Source organism: Arachis ipaensis, chromosome B6 (assembly GCF_059453495.1).
Source record: "Arachis ipaensis isolate K30076 ecotype BB chromosome B6, ASM5945349v1, whole genome shotgun sequence".
NCBI lineage: Eukaryota > Viridiplantae > Streptophyta > Magnoliopsida > Fabales > Fabaceae > Arachis > Arachis ipaensis.
The window spans coordinates 121,214,860-121,238,167 of NC_142441.1; the positions used below are offsets into that span (position 1 = coordinate 121,214,860).

Here is a 23,308-nt window from a genome sequence, read left to right on the forward strand (position 1 = left end):
TGATGTTCGGTCCTTATTTAATTACTATTCATAGACTAGAAAAGCTAATTAATCTTATCCAAATAACAAACTATATATAGGCCTAATCCTGATCCATGGTAGACCTATATGTGGCTATGTGTGTATCAAATACAATTTATCATTTTATCTTCCTCTTTGTTTTTTTTTTTTTTTTTTTTAAACTAGGAAGTTTCATATTATGTAAAAATACGACTAAATATATATAATTTGTTAAGAGATGGGTGAATTTCGCCCCATTCTTAAAATAAATAAATAAAATAAAATAAAATAAAATAAAATAATATAATGTTGGAGCACAATTCAGTTCAGTTGCCATCAAAACGACGTCGCATTTCTCTCTATTTTATGTCGAACAGTATCAAAATGTTAGTGATTGATTTAAACGAGAAAGATCACTTTCATGCAGTTTGCTTGTCCTTCTCTTAATCCCAAGTTCAATTATTGTTGGAACCGACGTTTTCTACATCAATCATTTAAATCGCCACATATATATATATATATATATATATGATGATTACGATGATAATTATGATATAAAATTATGCTAAAATTAAAATAATATTTTTTATTATTTAACAACACTTCTTAAAAGTATTTTTTAAAAAATGTGAATTAGTATCTATTAATACACTAATATTTATACTATTTTTCTATGTTAATTTTTTTAGATATAAAAAAATTATTGTAATAATTAATTAGTGTGTTTTATTTGATATAAATTTTATTTTTTTAATTTTAAATAATAAATCAAATCGTCAATTTTAAAAAATAATAAAATTTGTAAAAAAATCTAAGAGTAAGATTTCATAACATGTAAATTAGAGAGTTGATTTGTGTTAAAATAATTTTTTTTTATTATCAAATAAATTGAAAGATCTAATTTACATGTTTAAAATAAAAAAATAAATATAATTCTTAAATTTACATATCTAAAAAAAATTATAAATTATAAATCTGATGTTTAAATTTAAGATCTCTAAATAATAAAACACACCTTCAATAATGTTAAAAAACACTTGTGAAAAACGCAACCCAAAATTAAAAAGTGATTTTTCTACCGTATATCTACACATTTATATTATATATTATTTTATCAATAATGCTACATATATAAGTCATTTTGGTAACTAAGTCTAACTAAATTCGTTGGTCCAACTATAATAAAAATTACTTTCAAAATAAAATTTGTGACACACGCTCCAATGCTTCACTAGCGTACAATTCAAAGAGTTTGTACTACATGTACAAGTCTTTCTACACTTTCCGCAGCACACAAATTTTTGTTGGAGAGCAACACAAATTTTTAAAGTATAGCACATAACACAAATTTATCGATATAGCACACAAATTTTTTTACATAACACAAATTTTTGCACATAACACAATTTTTTGAAGCACAGCACACAAATTTTTGCTGCACCAAAATTTAAGTGTGTATTCTTTTATTGAGTTCTTTTACATAATTATTTTTTCTCTCTCTTTTTCTGCAAACCAATCACCATTCATTGCAAGCCAATGTTACATTACAGGTTCTATTTTCCAAAAAAAAAAAAAAAACACACACACACACAAAGATGCTCTTGATAAACTTTATCGATATAGCACACAAATTTTCGAAGCACAGCACACAAATTTTTGCAACACCAAAATTTATGTGTATATTCTTTTATTGAGTTTTGTTACACATTTATTTTTTTCTGTCTCTTTTTCTTCATAGTATGTAAATCGATCACCATTCATTGCAAGCCAATGTTACATTACGGATTCTATTTTTCAAAAAAAAAAAAATAAACACACACATAAAAAGGTGCTGTTGACACTCTTTTTAAGTATGTCATCATGGCTCATGGGTATTAACTCTGATGTGAAGTTCCAACATTTCTTGGTTATTAGGGTCCATAGAAAATGTGGCATGGCAATCTTTGAGTACACTCAATACATCTTCTTTGTGTTCATGGAATGTTGTCCTTAGATGCAAAAAGTACAAATCAGCTTTAAATGCAATGGCTCTTGAAAAGTTCAGCGATCACCTTGTCTTTCTTGCAGTTGTCCATGAACACTGCAAACATCATACCATATTACATGTGTAAATCAAACAAAGTGAAACAACACACCCCTTCATTTTCATAGCACACAAGTAATCGAAACTAATAGTTGGTAGCTCACATACACTAATTTGGTAGGTATCATTAAACAAATTCTGGTTTATCATAGCACACAAATATTTAAGTGTAATACACATTTTTGTTTAGCATAGCGCACAAATTCGCACATATGGCACAAAAACCAGAATCATAGAATAACACTAATTTTTCAAACAACTCAATTAAAGAAAACTAAGATTATCATAAATAACCATAATAAAAAAAAACAAAAATATATACAATAGAACACAAATATCGAATATAGAAAAATAACACAAGTAATAATCGAAGTTAATAGCCTGGTAGCTCACACTAATTTATCAAAAACCATTAAACAAATTTTGGTTTATTACAGCACACAAATATTTAAGCATAGCACACATTTTTGTTCAACATAATACACAAATTTACAACTATAGCACACAAATATTAAGCATAAAAAAATAATATAAAAGACATTCGTAATTTCACTCCATAAAAAAGATACATCAAATTCACAAAAAAAAGAAATTAAACAACAAAACAACAAAGACAATGGTGATGGTGACCCAACGGTGGCAGCGGTAGCAGTGACGACGATGGTGATGGTGGTAATGGTGGCGACAGCGACAATGACGACATTGGAGAAAGAGAAAGAGGAGAAAGAAAAGGGCGCATAACTGAAGTTTAAATTTTAATAACTTGGTTAATAAAAATACTTGGGCATCTAACATTTTTATTATTTTATTCTATGAAAAAATGTTGGGACACTTTAACCACACCATACATAAATTTTTAAGTTTGTCACTTATTGTCTTACATGAATAAAATAGTTATTTTTTATTTTTCTTATTTTATGAAACAATCATAATTAGTTATTTTCCACCAGTACAAAAATTGTAAAACATTTTTTTTGGTTTGTTATTTATTTAAACTAAAAAACATAATTAATAATAAATTTTTCCTAATACAACATTATTTACGCAAATCTCCTATTTTTATTATTAGCAAATTATATTGACTAATTTATTTTTAACAAATACAATAAAGATATGTGTTGAGTTTGAAAAACTAACAATATATTATAGATGATGATTAAATATTATTATTAGATTAAAAGTCAAATATATATTTATTTAGTGTACTCAACAAATTAATTTAATTATACTGACCCAAAAAATAAGAAAACAGGCTCAACAAATTAATGCAGCCCAGCATTGGTTCAATTTAAACAAAGCACTCATCATCATGTTTAGAATATGGACCAAGAACAATCACAAGCCTAACTAGGTGATCTAAATTCATTCCTTCTCTAACTTAATGGCTAACTAAGAAATTGAAATTCATTTTCATCTGAATTAAACACACACCGCCGAAACCAAATTCTATCTTCTCTCTTCCCTCTTTTTCTTCACCCACGTGAAAGTTCAAAAGAAAAAAAGAAAAAGAAAAGCTCTGAATTAGGACAAAATCAAAATATAAAAAGTGAGTTACCAATTCAATCATAAAAGAAGAAAGTCAAACAAGCTATGACTAAAGGCAAAGATCACATCCGAAGGACAAATTACAAAAAGCATTCCACATTTATGCTTCATTGAAGCTCGGTAAAAAAAATATTCTCCTTGTATGTACGGAAGTAAAAAGTTAAAGATGTTGAAGAAGTGACACTCTGCTGTGAATCAACGTTCATGAATCAAACTTGGAGCCAAAGTAAGAATGAAAGGTTCATATTCAAGAAGCAACTTAAAAAAGGATGAAAGAGAAGATATAAGGTATGGATGCATGTATAATTCAATCACTGCTTCTACTCTATCTCTCATCTGTGACGTCGCTGCTGCTACTGATTTTTTGGGAGAAGAAGTCAAATGTGCTGAAGCAAAGTTTCAAGCTTTGGAAGCTTCACTCCTCTATTAAAGGGGTGAACGACCAAGGATTGTGGCAAGAAGTGAGAGCACTAAGTTTGGGATCCCATAGTTTAGAGAGCATTACCTTCTTCTCTTTCATGGTTTTTAATGAATATTCTGTTTTCTCAATCTAGTCTTTCTTTGTTTCAATGGTAAAAGGTATTACAGTAAGGTATGTAAGAAAAAGCCATTGAGTGAAAAAAAAGCAAGAGAGTTAGACGTGGAGAAAAGCCAGTGTTTATTTCAGAAATTCTTTGTATGTATTTCTGTTTTGATGTCATGATCCTGAGGGAATTTTCTTGCAAGTTGGGTGAGCACTTTGCTGTTGAAAGTTAGGGTGAGTTCCTAGTCAAATCTGGTTTGGGTTAGAAACTGGATTTATCCCAGATAGGATTGGGTAGAATCCTAGAAAAATTAGTGAATGTAATCTTGATCATGGTGAAATTCCATCATAGTTGTGATGGAGACTGGATGTAGGCTACATTGCACTGAGTAGCTGAGCTAAGATATATGGTTGTGTCACTTCTTCTTCTCTTCTCTATTTCTAGTTTTTCACTTCAGAAGACAAAACAGAATAATCTCCTACTTATTCTATCCAGCTAGACTTCACAACTTTATACCTTGCACGTATTTCAGTTTTGGCTCATCCTACGATAAGAGACAAAATAGAATAATCTCTTACTTTTCACCTAAGGTAACACTACTGAATCCAGAAGTTCCATCCAACTCTAAGATAAATCAAGCAAAGTAAAAAAGAGGCCAAGATTCAACCTTTCTTCTTTTAACCACTGATATCTATCAATTGATATCAGAGCTTGGTCTCAAAGAGATTAAGCTTCACAGCTTGGAAAAAAGATCCAGATGGCAAACAATATGGGATCTAACACAGTGGATTACACACTGACAGAAGGACAATCCAACAATAGACTTTTATTCTTCAATGGAAAAAAATACAACTATTGAAAAGAAAGAATGAAGATATTTGTTCAATATGTGAATTACAACCTCTGAAAGATAATCATGAATGGTCCTTAAATTTTAACCAAAACAAGCGTTGAAGGAGTTGTTGATCCTAAAATAGAAGCAGAATGGAATGATGATGACAAGAAAAAAGTGGAACTAAATGCCAAGGCTGTCAACATGCTAAACTATGCCATCAGCTTCGAAGAATACCAGAAGGTTTCTAGATGCAAAACAGCAAAAAAAATCTGGGATAAGCTCCAAGTTACACGTGAGGGTACCACACAAGTAAAAAAAAAAAAAAATAAGGATTGACATGTTAAGTAAAGAGTATAAAATGTTTACTATGAAAGAAGAAGAATCAATAGATGAAATATTTGAGAGATTTTCTATCATCAATAATAGCTTGGATGCTATGAGAATTACTCATTTCAAACAAATGTTGGTGAGGAAAGTCTTAAGAAGCGTAACAAAATAGTGGAAAACCAAGACTACTGTTATCTCTGAAAGCAGTAACCTAAACAAATGACCTATGATGAGCTGAGAGAGAAGTTACTAGCTTACAAAATCACTCACATGAAAAATGGCACACATAAAAAAAGAGTAGCTCTTAAGTCATATACTGAAACATTGGAAGATGAATCCAGTGACTGTTTATCAGATGACGAGATTGTGTTTTTTTGCTAGAAAACTTAGAAGGCTGATGAGACAAAAAGGAAGAAGTAGAGGAGGCAGCTCAAAAGAACCAAAGAAGGACATTAGCAAGGTCGTCTTCTACAATTGCAAAGAAGCTGGACATTACAAATACGATTATCCCAAGTTCAAGAGAGAAGACAATTCTTGGAGGGACAAGAAGAAATGACTCATGGCTTCTTAGGAAGATCTAGAAAATGACACTGAAGAGGATGAATAATCAGACCACAACTCTCAAGCATGCTTAATGGCCGACCACAGTCAAAACAATGAGGTAATCTTTCTTGAACCCATTAATAAAGAACTCCATACGATGATTGATGATCTTACTGAAAAGATTAGAATTTTTTTAATCAATTCCATGAACTTAAATCTGAAAAATGATATTTTGAATACTGAAAATGCTTACCTTAAAGAATAATTAAAAGAAGTCGAAAGTATTGTTGATCTTGTTGAAGAGAACAAAAGGCTTAAATAAGATGGGTGCTGCTTCTGCAAGAGTTTGATATAGAAATAAGAGACAGAAAAGGGACAAAGAATCAATTAGCTGATCACCTATCCCGGATAGAACCAGTAGCAGGAGCATCCCTCCCTCCTACTGAGATCTCTGAAACCTTTCCGGATGAGCAATTGTTTGCTATTCAGGAAGCTCTGTGGTTTGCAGACATTGCAAACTATAAGACACAAGGTTCTCCTTCTGTAACCATGGAAAGGAAGCATGAAAAGCTTCTCTCAATACAGATTCAAACAAAATCCCCACATTCAAACTCTAAGTTTGGTGTTGGGAGGCCACAACCAAACTCTAAGTTTGGTGTTGATAGGCCCCAACCCTGCTCTGATTATCTGTGAGGCTCCATGAGAGCTCAGTGTCAAGCTATTGACAATAAAGAAGCGCTTGTTGGGAGGCAACCCAATGTTATTTAACTATATCTATTTAGTTTGCATTGCTATTTTATATTTTCTGTAGGTTGATGATCATGTGAAGTCACAAAAATTACTGAAAAATAAAAAATAGTAGGGGTGTAAGTTACCGAATCGGACCGAAAATTACCGCAGAACCGAACCGAATTTTACAACAACCGATTAGAAAACCAAAAAAATCGGTTTTTTTGGTTTTTTTTCCGAAGTAAACCGATCGGTTCGGTTCGGTTTTCGGTTGACTCGGCAGAAACCGAACCGAACCGGACCGAACCGAAGAATGAGGGTTCAATGGTGTGCTTTTACTAAGTTGCCCTTTAACCTAGGTATAAAAGGGCAACTTCACACACAACCCTAGCTTTCTTCCTCTCTTTTACGCGAAAACCAAATCCAGAACCCTAGCATTCTTCCTCTCTTCTTCTCTTCCACGGTTCCACACTTCCACCTTCGATTCCACCATGCTCGAGAGAAGGAGACCCTGAAGGAGAACCCTAGCTTCTCTTCATCTCTTCTTCTCTTCAGTCATCGCCGTCGCAGGGTCGCCGTCACAGGGTCGCCGTCGCTGCGTCGTTGGGTCGCCGTCGCCGAGGAGCAATCGATTCACCGAGAAGCAGTCCTGTCACCGAGCAGCAGTCCAGTCTCCAAGCAAGACTCCAGTGGCTGTCGCAGTCCAACTCAAGCGCCGAGCAGCACTCCTGTCACCAAGCCATCTCCCATCTCCTGCAAAAAGCAACTCCACAATGTCTTCTTCGGAGATTAGAAATTCTGAACAATTATTTTTAGAGATTCTGTTTAGTAATGTTGTGCTTGATTTAACCTGAACAATTGTTTTTACAAATTCTATTTGTGGTTATGATTTTTAGAAATTCTGTTTGTGCCTTTGTGGTTATGTTTTTTAGAAATTCTATTTTTAGATAGTCTGTTTGTATTGGCTGCATCAAGAACTCACAGGATAATGCTTGTGAAATACATTACTTGTGAAATAATATGAAGTTTGATGTTTAATTTTTGAGGTAGATTCTAAACCCATGTGATCTCTGCTTCAGCAGCTGTCAAGCTTTAGAATTCAGCTTTAGTGGACTATGCATGAACTGGCTAACTTTCATTACTATTAAACTTCTCTGATCCAGTTGATAGTAATTTTAGGGATGAAATCATTGAGATAGCCATTGGACTAGCTTCACTCATTCCCAATTTTGATAGAAGGTCTATTATATATTTTGTTTGGGACAAACTGCATAGAATCTGTTCTATAAACTTCAATTCCAAGAAACTATGATAAGGAACCAAGATCCTTTAATGTGAAGATTTTGTGCAATGGCTGAATCATTAGAGTAATTTGTGTAGAGTAATTTTCTGTAATAATAATGTCATATACATAACAAGGTATATATAAAATAGAATTGGCTGGATAATGCATCGCTTTATTTATTTATTTTAATTTTTTTCCTGGATGAGAAATAGAGATATTCATTGAATACATTGCTTGTGAAATAATAACTTGCCTTCTACTTGTTAGAATATGTTGTTTTTAAATCCAATGATGCTTGTTTTGGTGGACTGTTAGAGCTGTTAATGAATTTAAATTCTGCTTGATTATATGGCAGTTGGTGAGTATTAAATGATGCAAATAAACTAGCCAGTTGTACTGTTATGAGCTGCTGTGGTTTTGTTCTGCATATATATGGCTGCATGGTTTTGTAGTTCCTTTCATGGTTTATGTTTATAATCTATAATCTATATTATATTTATAATCTATATTGATTTTCTTGTTTTATTTTTGTAGAAATTGCACCAACCGGAGAAGATGAGGATGAGTCTGGTGTGGATTCAGATTAAGCATGGTGGTTGATTGGCTGTTTGGTTTTTATTTGTTTTAAAGTGACTGTTGCGGTTTAAAGTGTGTTTATTTTTGTTGGTTTGCTAGACATTTTTAATTGCCTTTGTTTTATATTTAATTAAGTTGAATTTGTATTGGATTTGGATGTGATATACTCTTGTTATTCTAGTTTATTGAAGGTTTTAAACTTTATTTTATGATATTTTAAATTCTGTTTATTAGGTATAAAAAAACCGAAAAACTGACCGAACCAAACCGCTGTTGATTCGGTTCGGTTTGGTTCGGTTGTCCAGAAAGCAGTCAACCGAATGGTTGATATCAACATACAACCGATCAGGTTGGTTCGGTTGGTTTTCGGTCGAAAACCGAACCAAACCGAACCGATTACACCCCTAAAAAATAGAATGAAAAACAGCATTAAAAACAGCTCACCCTGGAGGAAGAGCTTACTGGCGTTTAAACGCCAGTAAGAAGCATCAGACTGGCGTTTAACGCCAGAAAGAAGCATCAAGCTGGCGTTAAACGCCAGAAACAAGCACCAAGTTGGCGTTCAACGCCAAGAAAGGGGAAAAGCTGGCGTTTAACGCCAGAAACAAGCAGCAGTCTGGCGTTAAACGCCAGGATTGCACACTAAGGGCGTTTTGCATGCCTCAATGGAGCAGGGATGCTAAGTCCTTGACCCCACATGATCTCCACCTACCTCACCATTCCAATTCAAACCATTCCCCTCCCATACCCACCCATTCACACACCTCCTTCTCCTCCACTTCTCCTTCTACTCCCTTCTATCTTCTTTTGCTCGAGGACGAGCAAAACTTTTAAGTTTGGTGTGGAAAAAAGCGTTGCTTTTTGTTTTTCCATAACCATTTATGGCACCTAAGGCCGGAGAAACCTCTAGAAAGAGAAAAAGGAAGGCAGTTGCTTCCACCCCCGAGTCATGAGAGATGGAGAGGTTCTCAAGGGTCCATAGTTCAGTGGTAGAGCATTTGACTGCAGATCAAAGAGCTATGAGGAAGGAGCAACAAAGACAAGGAAGATACATAGAGGAGCTCAAGAGCACCATTGGTTCTTCAAGAAGAGGAAGACGCAACCCTCACTAAGGTGGACCCGTTCCTTAATCTTCTTGTTCTTATTTCTCTGTTTTTTGTTTACTATGCTTTATGTTTATTTATGTTTGGGTCTTATTACATGATCACTAGTATCTAAGTGTATATGTCTTAAAGATATGAATGTCCTATGAATCCATCACCTTTCTTAAATGAAAAATTTTTTCTGAAAAAGAAAAAGAAGTACATGAATTTTGAATTTTAAAATAGTTTAATTATTTTGATGTGGTGGCAATACTTTTTGTTTTCTGAATGAATGCTTGAACAGTGCATATGTCTTTTGAATTTGTTGTTTATGAATGTTAAAATTGTTGGCTCTTGAAAGAATGATGAAAAAGGAGAAATGTTATTTGATAATCTGAAAAATCATAAAAATGATTCTTGAAGCAAGAAAAAGCAGTGAAGAACAAAGCTTGCAAAAAAAAGAAAAAAAGAGAGAGAGCAAGAAAAAGAAAAAGCAAGCAGAAAAAGCCAAAAGCTCTTTAAACCAAAAGGCAAAAGCAAAAAGCCAATAGCCCTTAAAACCAAAAGGCAAGGGTAATAAAAAGGATCCAAGGCTTTGAGCATCAGTGGATAGAAGGGCCTAAAGGAATAAAATCCTGGCCTAAGCGGCTAAACCAAGCTGTCCCTAACCATGTGCTTGTGGCGTGAAGGTGTCAAGTGAAAACTTGAGACTGAGCAGTTAAAGTCGAGGTCCAAATCAAAAACAGAGTGTGCTTAAGAACCCTGGACACCTCTAATTGGGGACTTTAGCAAAGCTGAGTCACAATCTGAAAAGGTTCACCCAGTTATGTGTCTGTGGCATGTATGTATCCGGTGGTAATACTGGAAAACAGAGTGCTTAGGGCCACGGCCAAGACTCATAAAGTAGCTGTGTTCAAGAATCAACATACTAAACTAGGAAAATCAATAACACTATCTGAATTCTGAGTTCCTATAGATGCCAATCATTCTTAACTTCAAAGGATAAAGTGAGATGCCAAAATTGTTCAGAAGCAAAAAGCTAATAGCCCCGCTCATCTAATTAAGACTGATCTTCATAGATATTTTTGGAATTCATTGTATATTCTCTTCTTTTTATTCTACTTTATTTTTAGTTGCTTGGGGACGAGCAACAATTTAAGTTTGGTGTTGTGATGAGCGGATAATTTATACGCTTTTTGGCATTGTTTCTAGGTAGTTTTTAATATGTTTTAGTCACTTTTATTATATTTTTGTTAGTTTTTAAATAAAAATCACATTTCTAGACTTTAATATGAGTTTGTGTGTTTTTCTGTAATTTCAGGTATTTTCTGGCTGAAATTGAGGGAGCTGAGCAAAAATCTGATTCAGGCTGAAAAAGGACTGCAGATGCTGTTGGATTCTAACCTTCCTGCACTCGAAATGGGTTTTCTGGAGCTACAAAAGTCCAAATGGCGCTCTCTCAATTGTGTTGGAAAGTAGACATCCAGGGCTTTCCAACAATATATAATAGTCCATACTTTGCTCAAGGATAAATGACGTAAAATGGCATTCAACGCCAGTTTCATGTTGCATTCTGGCGTTAAACGCCAGAAACAGGTTACAACCTGGCGTTTAACTCTGGAAACAGCCTAGAAACATGTAAAGCTCAAGTCTCAGCCCCAGCACACACCAAGTGGGCCCCAGAAGTGGATTTCTGCATTATCTATCTTAGTTTAGTTTAGTTTTTAAACAACTTTTAGAGATTTATGTTATATCTCATGACATTTTTAGATCTGAACTTTGTACTCTTTGACGGCACGAGTCTCTAAACTCCATTGTTGGGGGTGTGGAGCTCTGCTGTGTCTTGATGAATTAATGCAATTATTTCTGTTTTCTATTCAAACACGCTTGTTTCTATCTAAGATGTTCATTCGCACTTCAATATGATGGATGTGATGATCCGTGACACTCATCACCATTCTCAACCTATGAACGTGTGCCTGACAACCACCTCCAATCTACCTTCGATTGAATGAGTATCTCTTGGATTCCTTAATCAGAATCTTCGTGGTATAAGCTAGAATCCATTGGCAGCATTCTTGAGAATCCAGAAAGTCTAAACCTTGTCTGTGGTATTCCGAGTAGGATTCAGGGATTGAATGACTGTGACGAGTTTCAAACTCACAAGGGTTGGGCGTAGTGACAAACGCAAAAGGATCAATGGATCCTATTCCAGCATGAGTGAGAACCGACAGATGATTAGCCGTGCGGTGACAGCGCACCTGGACCATTTTCACTGAGAGGACGGATGGTAGCCATTGACAACGGTGATCCACCAACACACAGCTTGTCATAGGAGGAACCTTGCGTGCGTGAAGAAGAAGACAGGGGGAAAGCAGAGATTCAGAAAACAAAGCATCTCCAAAACTCCAACATATTCTCCATTACTGCATAACAAGTATTTAATTCATGCTCTTTTATTTTTCGCAATCCAAACTGATAATTATAATTGATATCCTGACTAAGAATTACAAGATAACCATAGATTGCTTCAAGCCAACAATTTTCGTGGGATTCGACCCTTACTCACATAAGGTATTACTTGAATGACCCAGTGCACTTGCTGGTTAGTGGTACGAGTTGTGAAAAGTGTGATTTACAATTCGTGCACCACACATTTTATAATAAGTATACGCAAATTGTATATGACACGAGAAGACAAACAAAATGTATTGGATATCAAAAGGTAGAATAATATATACAAATAAATAGAAAAAATGTATCAAAATAAAAGGTAAACTGATCTAGAGAACCAAAGATAGAAGTGTATCCAAAATAAACGGTAGACTAATCACGTGCAGCAGATGCTCATGTCCCACCAAGACCAATGGACCCCTAGTATATTCTGTCGACATCTCGTTTAGATCAACTCGACTCATATCCGTCGCAGACCTGTACTCTCTTCCACCATGAGGTGATGCAAGCTGTTGAGGCGATCGACATGGCTGAGATGACCTAGAATTATATCCGAAAAAGCAGGTAATACCATCTATCATAAAAGGCTCCAAGGCACTCTCCACCAAATTAACAGTAGGCATATCCGAAAACAACTAAGACCCAAAATCATGCATCGAAGAATACACACTACCATGTGTCAGATGAGAACTCGATCCTCCAAACTCATATAAGAATTGTGATAAAGATCCGCCTTCTCTACTAATACCACCTTCAAAACCTTCGCTACCTCCCTAAACTTGCACCACTTGGCTTGCGGGCTTTCGCTGGGTGGGGTGGGTGCTTGCTTTTTCATTTTTAAAAAAGTAAAAGTAAAAGTAAATTCCATACGAATTCGTTAAACAAAATTAAGAAAATCCTAGTTCACTAACAGAATACAACAACATAGACTCAAACACAAACTCCCTCTCCTTCTCCCACAAACGTAAAATGGCCCCCTCTTTCTCATCTTAGACTTCAGCCACACCTAGAGGCCAGGCCTCCGCTACGACGACGATGACGCCACCTAGAACATTTTCTCTAGTTGTGTTCCATTAGCGACATGAGTATGTGATCACAACTCCCTATTCTTTTCTCGCAAACGGCGACCTCTGCTCGGTAGGAACGACCTCTGCTCACGTGCTTGGTCTACTCTACTTGGTCTTTTCCATGTAACCCACACTGCTGCTCAATCTCCTTTGTTCAGTCAGCCACATCTCTTCAAATCTCAATCATGTTTTCTTCTTACCTCAGACCTTAGTGATAATCTGCGACTACCTACTTATACCCTTGGCCCTCCCTCTCTTCCAGGTTGCTCCATCCATCTTTAATATTTTATTTTCAGTTAAGATCCATGTTAGCCCCTCAATGATAGAATTTAATATTTTTAATATTTTATTTATGTAAAAAATCCTAAAAAGAGAATTAAAGGTCATTATGTAAATATCATTCATATTTTGCCATTTCAATACTTTTCAAATATTTTTTAAATTCCAATCAATAATTTAAATTGGAGAATTATTTGATATTGAAGGGTAACGGAGTGTCACCAAAAAAAAAAGAAGGGTAACGGAGTATAATAATAAAATTATTTAATTTAGTGGTGTCCTGATCCCCTAACACTTAGAAGTCATAATCTATCCGAATCAAAACGATTCTTAATATTTGTGGCAGTGTGGTTTCGATAAGACGTTAATTAGTTAGGAACAAAAAAACGTGTACTACTTAGAAAAATTTTCTATTAGTTTATTTTTTGATGACCCTGCATTCTCCCGGAGAAAGAAAAAAGAACATGATCTGACATTATGGAAATTGAAATAAATGGACCACTAATGATTTGGACTTGGAAACTGAAAGAAACATAGGTGGACCAATTGATATAATTGGTCATCCCACCACTTGTGTCAAAGAGGCCCTCTTAATTGGAACCTAGGCTTGGTTCCGGAATCTTGCTTGTCGATTTTGTTTTCAATTATTGTCACACAATTCTAACGTGCTCAAGTAGTTCACCATGCACGAGTTGTATTATTATATGGATAAGAGAACGTTGTCGCATATATCTATTTTATTATATTAAAATAAATTATTTAAATTGTTATATTATTTTTTTTATTAGAACTCTTAGATATTTTTAAACTAATAAGAAGGATGCCAAGTGTTTATAGATTAGTTGAATTAGTGTTTGGGTGTACGAGGGTTATTGAGGAAGATGAATGGTCTCAAAAAATTTTAAAAAATATATATATAATTCCAATACAATTCTAAACACAATTATTTATACTTTTTTAATTTTATTTTCCCCTACTTTACTCTTTCATTGTGTTAAGCACTTAAACCCAATTATATATGTGACAAATATATAGTAAAAACAGTTTAGGTAGGTAAGAACATGAAAAAATTCTCGTGAGTAAGAATTGATTGATTTTGTAGGTTTAAATCGATTTTACCACAAATACACTTCTTTCGGTTTTAACAACAACATTAACCAGAAATTAACTCTAATAAGAAAAATCATAATGCCAAGTTATACTCAATGTCAAATAGCAATGGCAGCTAACAGATATGCGAAATACTTTGTTAAGCTTTTCAATTGATAATTGAATACTGATTATAATTTTATAAATAAAATACATGTGACAAATACCAGATAAGTCAGAAAAATGAGCTTGCTTTGCATACCCAATGGAAGGAAATGACACTTGATGAGAACTAATTTATTAGGCCTAAAGATCAAGGTAGTGATTTTGACAGCATAATCTTCTGAATTTCTTAACATTGAGGATTCCCATCCAGTGCCAAATTTATTGTTTGTTAGGCTATTATTCTATTTTGGTGTTGATTATTAATAATTAGGCACTTTTTTAAAATATATAATTGAAGCTTTTTATTTAAAGTTTTAATTATTTTATTAGTCCCTATAATTTTTTAAAATTTTTAATTAAATTTCTATATTTTTTTCTTTTAATTGGGTCCCTGCACCATTTTTTTTTAATCAGGCCTCTCTTGGCAGTAATTGGTTTAATTTTATGGGGACCCAACTAAAAAAAAAATAGTGCAGGAATCCAAATAAAAGGAAGAAAAGTGTAGGGACCCAATTTAAAAAAAGAATTTGGTGCAAGAACTCAATTAAAAAGAAAATAAGTATAGGAACCTAATTAAAAATTTCGCAAAACTATAAGAATAACAAAGTAATTAAACCTTATTTAAAAGATAAAATTTTAAAATTTTCAATGAGAATAAATGTATATATATTTTTTCAAAAGACAGGAAATCACATAATAATATAAAGTTATGATAATAAGAAAAAAAATGCTTGCTGACTTCACTGTGACCTTTCTTGCCTAATCTTTTTTTTTTATTTATAAAAAAAATACCTTTAATTTTTATAAAAGTGATCTTAATGAAATCCTTATTAATAGGCTTTATGGTGTTTGAGAAAAAAAAAAAAAAAAACAAAAAGAACTCTGAAATTAGCCTCGTGGTGTTTTAAGTATGAATTAAATAAATTTGAGTAGCAGTGACAAAAAAAAATTGAGTAGCCAAATAATTATTACTATTATTACTACTAATTAAGTGCTAATCTTTCAAACTAATAATTAATACTGATAAATATTCTTTTGAGAAATTTAATTAGTACTGAGAAAGTTGAAAGAAATTTCACTAGATAATAGTAATACACCGATTGATTGATTTTTCTATTTTTCTTTTTTTTTTTTTTCTATTTTTCACCGGCCTCACTTTTGCCATGAGTTGATTTTATTCCCCTAAATTGTAAGAGAGAAAAAGAACGCTTTTTAATTTACATATGGTCCTATAGTATGTGCTGGACTTCATTATGGGGGAGAAGTGTGCTTAATATGTTTGTGGTGTCAGGAATAACAACTCGGACCCTGTGATTTCTGCTTTTCAGACAATTTCCCTTTGCACTCAAAACGGAGGGTCCGAGTTCTTTTCAAAATCAAAGTTTGGAACTCGGACCATGCGACTTGTACTACTTTACATATTAAAAACTCACGTTAAGGTAACACGGAGGGTCCGATTTACAGCACCCCAAATTTTATATCTCCTTCGTGTATAAATCGGACCGTGCGATTTGACATGCAAAATTTATAAACAAAAAAAACGCACGGTCCGAGTTTTTCCCTATGAAACTGACAAAAAAACTGCCCCACATATACGTCTAGTCCCCCATGCTTCCATATCCAAGAAAAACACACATATAGGTTCCATTTCGATAAAATTGAGCCGAAAAAGAACAAAGATAATGACTATACAAGTGAAAATGGATCAGATGTTTCTGGTCCAAAGTTCACCCGCCTGTGCATCAGACTCGGGCAGGAATAGGTTAGGTTATCTGATCCAAAAGAGAATAAATTAAACTTATCTAAAATTGTACCAAGAAAAGTTTTAAATATATTCAATGTTATCCCTGGTTAAAATTAAATTTGACATGAATAATTAACATATTTAAGAGTCGATATAATATTCAATTTTAATATATGAGTAAAATTGAGTCAGTAATAATCACTAATATAAATATTCTTTCGTTAATTATTCTAGTGAAATTTAACGTACGACAACACTGAATTTATTTGAAATTTTTTGGGACTAAAAGAAGACGTTTAAAATATTAGAGACAAAATTAAAATTTAGCTCAAATATTAAAAACTAAAATAGTATTTTATTTTTTATATTTTTTAATGAAAAATGAGTGGTATTGTTAATCTAGAATATAGCAAAAATTATGATAAAAATATTCCTTAGGTGTAACATATTCAAAGACACAAATTCTTCTATGAAATGGAAAATTTAATTGTGTGTGATGTTTTATTCTTTGATTAGATTGAATTTAAAAAAGAAAAAGAAATAGTCTTGCAACAGGATTTCTTTTTTCATAGAAAAATACCTGGTTGCTATTGTAAAACTATAATATATCTCTAGAAATAGTAATAATTCAGTTTTTACAAGTGGGTGTTGTGATTGTGAAATGTATGATAGAAAAAACAAGTGCGAGTCCCCATTAAATGGACCACAATAATTTCCCTTAGAAACAAGAATTACACTACGCCAAGTCGCCAATAGCCATGGCGATCCTTATAAACAAGAAGCAAAGGTATATAGTCACAAGTCCTACCCCCAAGGATTTATCAAGCTTCATGTTCTTCTTTGGCAAAATCACAAGGGCCCAAAGAACCCCTCCCATCAAGAACAGTATTGTTTGATACAATGAAGTATCCTTAGGAATAACATAAGGATCAGGGTAATCATTCAATGCTGAGAGAACAAGGGGCAAGCCCAAGCCCATTAAGGTATTAAACATAGGCCCAGCATAGCATCCAGAAATAGCCATTTGGGCCCCATCTGGCCCACCATTCATAGCCATAGCACCATTTGCTATCAAATCACCAAGGGAATTACCCCAAGCTAGGACAGTTAACCCTAAAATTGAAGGGCTAACCCCAATTATGTTCCCAATTGAGACCAATAGTGAAACAAGCTCCTCAGCAATTAGATAAGTCCATGTTACACTCATTACAAATCCACCAGATAACCAAGGGAACAAGCATCTCCTTGGTGGGCTACAACTCTTTGTGGTCACACATGCCATGTTACCTAAAATTATTCCAACTAATGAAGAGGTTAAATAGGTAACTAAGCTGCTCCTTGAACTCACGTTCTCCTTTTGGGTGTTGTAAACTGTTGCCAACAAAACTGGTGCCAGTGTCACCGATATAACTGCATATGGCTTGGACCACTTCTCATCGTTCACAACTGGAATTGTAAGCCTTCTTGGTAGAGAAAGTGGCAACTCTAGAATTTGTAGAAACTTCCCCAAGTTATTCCAGTCAAATATCCTATTCTCCGCATGTTTCAAAATATCTGACACAAAAAAAAGTTCCCATATATTAAGTGAAATTAATTTTTAAAAAATATTAGGACATTTGAATTTATTGTTTATGACTATTATTTAGTCATCAATTTAATTTCTTTAGTTTAGTTCTTTTAATCTAATAATCTAACAATATACTTTATCCTATATATTTAAATATTAATGACTAATTAATAGCTAAAAACAATAAATTATAATCCAATACATCCTTACATTTAAATTAAGGATATTTTTTTAAACAATTATATTAGTACATTCTTAACGTTCAAATAAAATACGATCGTTTTTAAATAGTTTTCCATTTAATCATGTCAAGATGGTGTTTGCACCAAGAGTATTGTTTTTCAAAACGTGATTAATATTAGAAATTGATAGATATATTTTATAACAAAAATATTATGTGTATATAAAAAATTAATTCATCATATATTTATATATATATTGTTTAACCCATTCTCAATACTTACTTAGTATAACAATAATTAATTTGGTGCTACACATGGTTCATTGTAAAATGAAGCGGAAGAGAAAGTAATATTTACCAAAAACTGGTCGTTGCTCTTCATCATTGGTTTCTTCAACAACTTTCTCTAAGTGGTTTGGTTTTTCATCATCAACATAACCCAACAACGGAATCCCAGATTCAAGCGATTCATCCGATGAGGACACAACCGCAAATTCTCCAGCTTCTTGTTTATCATCTCCATAGATAAAATGTGTGGCAGAAACAGCACAAACATAAAGAAAATATATAGAAACATAGCAGATTGAGCCCAACAAGGAGAGTTTCCCAATGGAGATGATGATTAAGAGGACAAAGAGTGAGAAAAGGAAGAAAATAACATCTCTAATGAAACTTGCTTTATCAACCGCAACCTCTTTTGTGCTCACAAGAATGCTTATGATTCCCATAACAGCACTCGAGACAAAGAAAGCACCACCAAGAATGCTGTTGAGACCAACAGCACCATCGCTTGTTTTGGTGAAGGAGACGACGCTGGCGAAGAAATCGGGGGCACCGTTCCCTAGCGAGAGAAGGGTGACCCCTGCAATGGTTGGTGATAGTCTTAAGATTTTGGACAACCCTTCCAAATTGTTACAGAAGTAGTTGGAAGCCGTGTCGCCGAGCAGGTAGAAGAGGACGGAGAGCCACATGATTAGTAGTGTGTGGCCGAGAACAGGGGAGTTTCCCAGGCTGCAATAGAAGATTTGAAGGTAGTTTATGTAACCCTTTGATCTGCAATCTTCGTGGGTTTGGACGTAGTAGCATTTCGCGGCGTCATCGGAGAATGTATGCAGGTCTGTGCAGCCTTCCACACTCATGTCACTGCTTAGTAGCCTTGCATGGTTGAATCTTCTGTTCTTGATGGCAGGGGCACTTTTCCAATTATAATGCCTTTCGGGATCAATTTTTGAAGGTTTTATTAGAAGGAATACTAGGAGGAATATGAAGGATATGTTGAGAAAATGAGTGATTGATTTTCTGAATTTTGCCATATAATATAGCTTTTTAATTATAGCTAGAAGCAATTTAATTTGTATATAATAAGAATATAATAATAATGCATGTGAATTACATTGCTAGAGAAATTTGTTGAGGATATGGTAATATTAGTGTGATGAAAAAAAATATGAGGGGATGATAAGAACTAAGAAGTGATGATTCCATGATTATGATGAAGTGTATATGAGGAGTAGTACTAAAAAGGGAGGAACTTGGAAGAAGAAGACAGAAGTAGGAAATTTAACTCTCAAAAAGTTATTGCAGTACTGGAATTGGATTATAGCAATGATGGAACAAGAAAGTTTAGACATTATTATTATTGTTACTAGAAATTACAACAAGGCAAAAAGCAACAGTTTATTGTTGCCATGTCCCATTCCCATGTGTGGGATTAGAGAGTTAGGTATATATATATATACGCATTTGTGTGGATATCAAAGGGACGTACAAATGGATCATGAAACCCGCAAACCAAGTGTATGTATTCATTTATTTTGTTTTATTTTTACACAATTGATGGGGTATCTTTATTTTTGAATAAGTTTTCTGTAGTTAAATGGGACTAGAGGCCCGATAATGAAGAAAATTATTAGCGCTATTGAATTATTATTAAGCAAAGAAATAAGCTTATTGCGGTCATTAAAATAGGATTATGTTAGATAACTAATGACTTTCTTGACCAATATGAACAACTATCAATTAAATAAAAATATACTACACCTCTAAATTACCACATAAATCTTAATATTAGAATAACTATCTACACACTTAGTGAAATAAACATCCGATATATTTATTGTTCACATTGTTAGTATTTTCATTGTTTACCTATACTTTTCTATTAAAATAAGATAAAGTATATGTATTCAATTAGGAGTGCAGTAAACTAGTAAAAATTTTATTTTAAAATTTACACACAAAAAAAAAAAAGTAAAAAAACATAGCTCTCCATTATCTCCTCCAAGGATGACGACTCCATTTTCACCTCCAATGACAACTACGCTTTTCACATCCACAGTGTCTCCCTTCTTTCCTCCAACAACGCCAACGCCATTCCCTCCCCCTCCAACGATGACGCACTTCTTCTTCCTCTACTAGTTTCGAATGTTTCTTTTTTTTTCCAATAAGTTTCAAATATTTTTTTATTTTTATGTTTTGGATATTTTTTTGAGGTTTTGGATTTTATTTTTTAATAATTTTAAATATTTTTTTTAGTCTTTGAATTTTTTCAATAATTTTGAACTTCTCGTTTTGTTAGGTTTTAAATTCTTTTAAATTGATTTTGAATATATATCTTACTTTTATTAGACTATAAATATTTCTATTTCTTTTTGTTAGATTTTGAATATTCTTTTTATAACGACCTTCTTCTTCTTTTAGGTTTTAGATAATTTTTTTACTTGTTTCAATGTTTCTTTCTTTTAAGTTTTGGAGATATTTTTTTATATATTTTAGATGTTTTTATGTGTCTTCTTTTTAGATTTTAGATTATTTTTTAATAGTTTTAGATTTTTTATTTTTTGGATTTTTTAATATTTTTTATGTTTGATTTTGTTAAATTTTAAATTTTTTAAAACGATTTAGATATCTCTCTTTTTTTTAAGTTTGAATGTTTTTTTATTAGATTTTGAATTTTTTTAACAATAATTTTAGATGCTTGTTTTTATTTAGTTTTAAATATTTTTATTTAAATTTTGAATGCTTCTTTTCATTTGATTTTAAATGTTTCTCATGATAATTTGAATTCACATTCTCTTAAAAAAAAATATTCAACAAAAGAAAGTTAGTAGTTAGCTATAGTTGATTATATCCTTTATTAATTAACTAGCAAAACTGTTAAAATAAACATGAAGCCCCAATTTAAAAAATGTCTCTTATTTGATTTTGCAAGACTATCTTTTTATCGATACTTTTTTATAAGACCATCTGCTATCTTGTATTCTTGTTAGTTTCTTGATAAATATGCAACATCCGAATTTTTCAATCACGAGTTAGGAGAGATTTAATTTTTAGAATAAAAGTTACATATGGGTGAAGATAGATATATTAAGAGGGAACCGAGATATTAAGCATGGAGTTAAGTTCCAACTAAGGATAGTAATGGATATTCGTGGGGATAGGTACTTCTTTCTGGCTTTCCATTTTTGTTTATGAAATTGTTCTCTGTCCTTATCTCATCTCTCTCAAAGATCACCGTTTAATTGTCCTGCAAAAATGGCAGATACTTACAGGTATTCCCTTAAAAATTTTAACACAAAACACACAAATTTAACCCGAGGATATTTTAGTAAATTTTCTTTTTGCCTTGATTCCACACAATTTCCATCCCTATTTTATTCACGGAACAAGTTCTCATCCCGTAAGCATTCTGCGGGACTCACGGTTACCTACTTAGCTTCCATAGATTTTTTTCTTTGCTATCCTAGTTCCAATAATATTTTTCTATAGCCATGATTTCACGTAAATTATAAATCGTAGAAGTCTTCTCACAATTTAATAACTATCACTCTGGAAAGACCTAAATTAACAACTTAAAGCCAATGTGAAAAAAATCACGATATCTCTAATCACACCAGACCATTACAAATTGTTTGACCATCACACAGAGCAGACCTGCCTGTATTCAATTTAAACAAAAAATGTGAGGGACGGAGACCATGCAATATGACACCAAGGCTTCATTTTGCATAGCTGGTTTATCATGTTTATATTTAAAGGAAAAGTATAAGGTACCAATATATTATTTGTCAATTTATTGTCAATAATAATTAATTATTATATTTTAAAAATATGTATAAAGAGACATATTCAGAAAATACATATATAAAGGCACTTCCATTAGACAAAGTCATAAAAAAAACATTTTTATTAGATCATCTACAAAGACACTTTCATTAAACACAATCATAAACAAGAGTTGAAAGAAGTTGGCAGAAATACGTAGGGAAATTGATATTAAAAACCTCTCAAAATCTGTCATAGATAAGCATGAAAGGGAATAAGATGTTGAAACAATTATTATTCTGAATTTTACAAAATAAATGACTTGCTTTTCCAAATAAATAAGACCATTTATAACCATTAACTAAAAAGGAAGAAGAGAGATGAAAAATAGTCATTTAAATCCCAAGGTAAAAAAAGGCGGCTATAATATCTGCGGAAAAGAAACCGTCACTAGAAATTATCCAACGCTTGAGCATCTTGAAGTGCATGCAAAATTGATATTCATGAATCACAAGTGGAACACTTGACACAATCTGCACTTAAAGAAATATGTATTTGGAAGCAAAAGCGATTGGTTTCGAGAGTAAAGTTAGTATAAAATTAGAGAAAAAATAATTAGTTCTTTCCCAACCCCGCTTTTCGTGCTCATTAGCTAAGTTGAAAAATTCATATCCTCACTCGACTGCCAAATTAGAGAACTCGGGACAAGTTCGTGGTGGAGGTTGGAACGGCCTCTAAAATTTGGCAGGCATTAGTTAAAAGAAAAGGAGAGATCGGTTTTCAGTTTTATTGTCCATTTGAGATCAAATTTGCCACTGAAAGAGACGTATGATTACTCGAAACAAGGTTAATAACATGCTAGCTGAAAAAATTATATTTGTGAGAATCCATCCATCATTTCAGAAAGAACAGACGAAGCCATTACCAATACGGTCCCTTCTTTATTTTTGGTCTGTAAGGATACGATTTGTTTTCTGATATTGGAACTGAGACTGAAAGGCTAGAAGTGAGTATTATGTTTAGGGAAGTTCTATGGTGGCATTGGTTTTGATGGCTAAGGGTGGCATAAGTTTGACTAACAAATAAAATATTAACATATGATAAAAAAAATAAATCTAAAACTAAAATGATTCTCTCTTTCTTATAATTTTTTATAATTATTTTTATCAAAATAATTTCTTATAATTTA

The 23,308-nt window shown here is 32.9% G+C and overlaps 1 protein-coding gene across 1 annotated transcript; it reads right to left on the minus strand.

Moving 5' to 3' along the window:
* Positions 1-16,884: 16,884 nt before the first annotated feature.
* Positions 16,885-19,780, minus strand: CAX7 (calcium exchanger 7). The gene is made up of 2 exons (XM_016306476.3): positions 18,434-19,780; positions 16,885-17,881 (listed from the first exon to the last, which is right to left on the minus strand). Exons 1-2 carry the CDS (start codon positions 19,386-19,388, stop codon positions 17,064-17,066), a joined length of 1,773 nt encoding a protein of 590 aa, XP_016161962.1. The 5' UTR covers positions 19,389-19,780; the 3' UTR covers positions 16,885-17,063.
* Positions 19,781-23,308: the final 3,528 nt, after the last annotated feature.

Excerpts from the sequence above, each read along its gene's own strand:
- CAX7 (XM_016306476.3), bottom strand. The coding sequence starts at position 19,388 with ATGGCAAAATTCAGAAAATCAATCACTCATTTTCTCAACATATCCTTC. Across the intron at positions 17,882-18,433 it reads AGAGCAACGACCAGTTTTTG|ATATTTTGAAACATGCGGAG; the intron begins GTAAATATTACT and ends TTTTTGTGTCAG.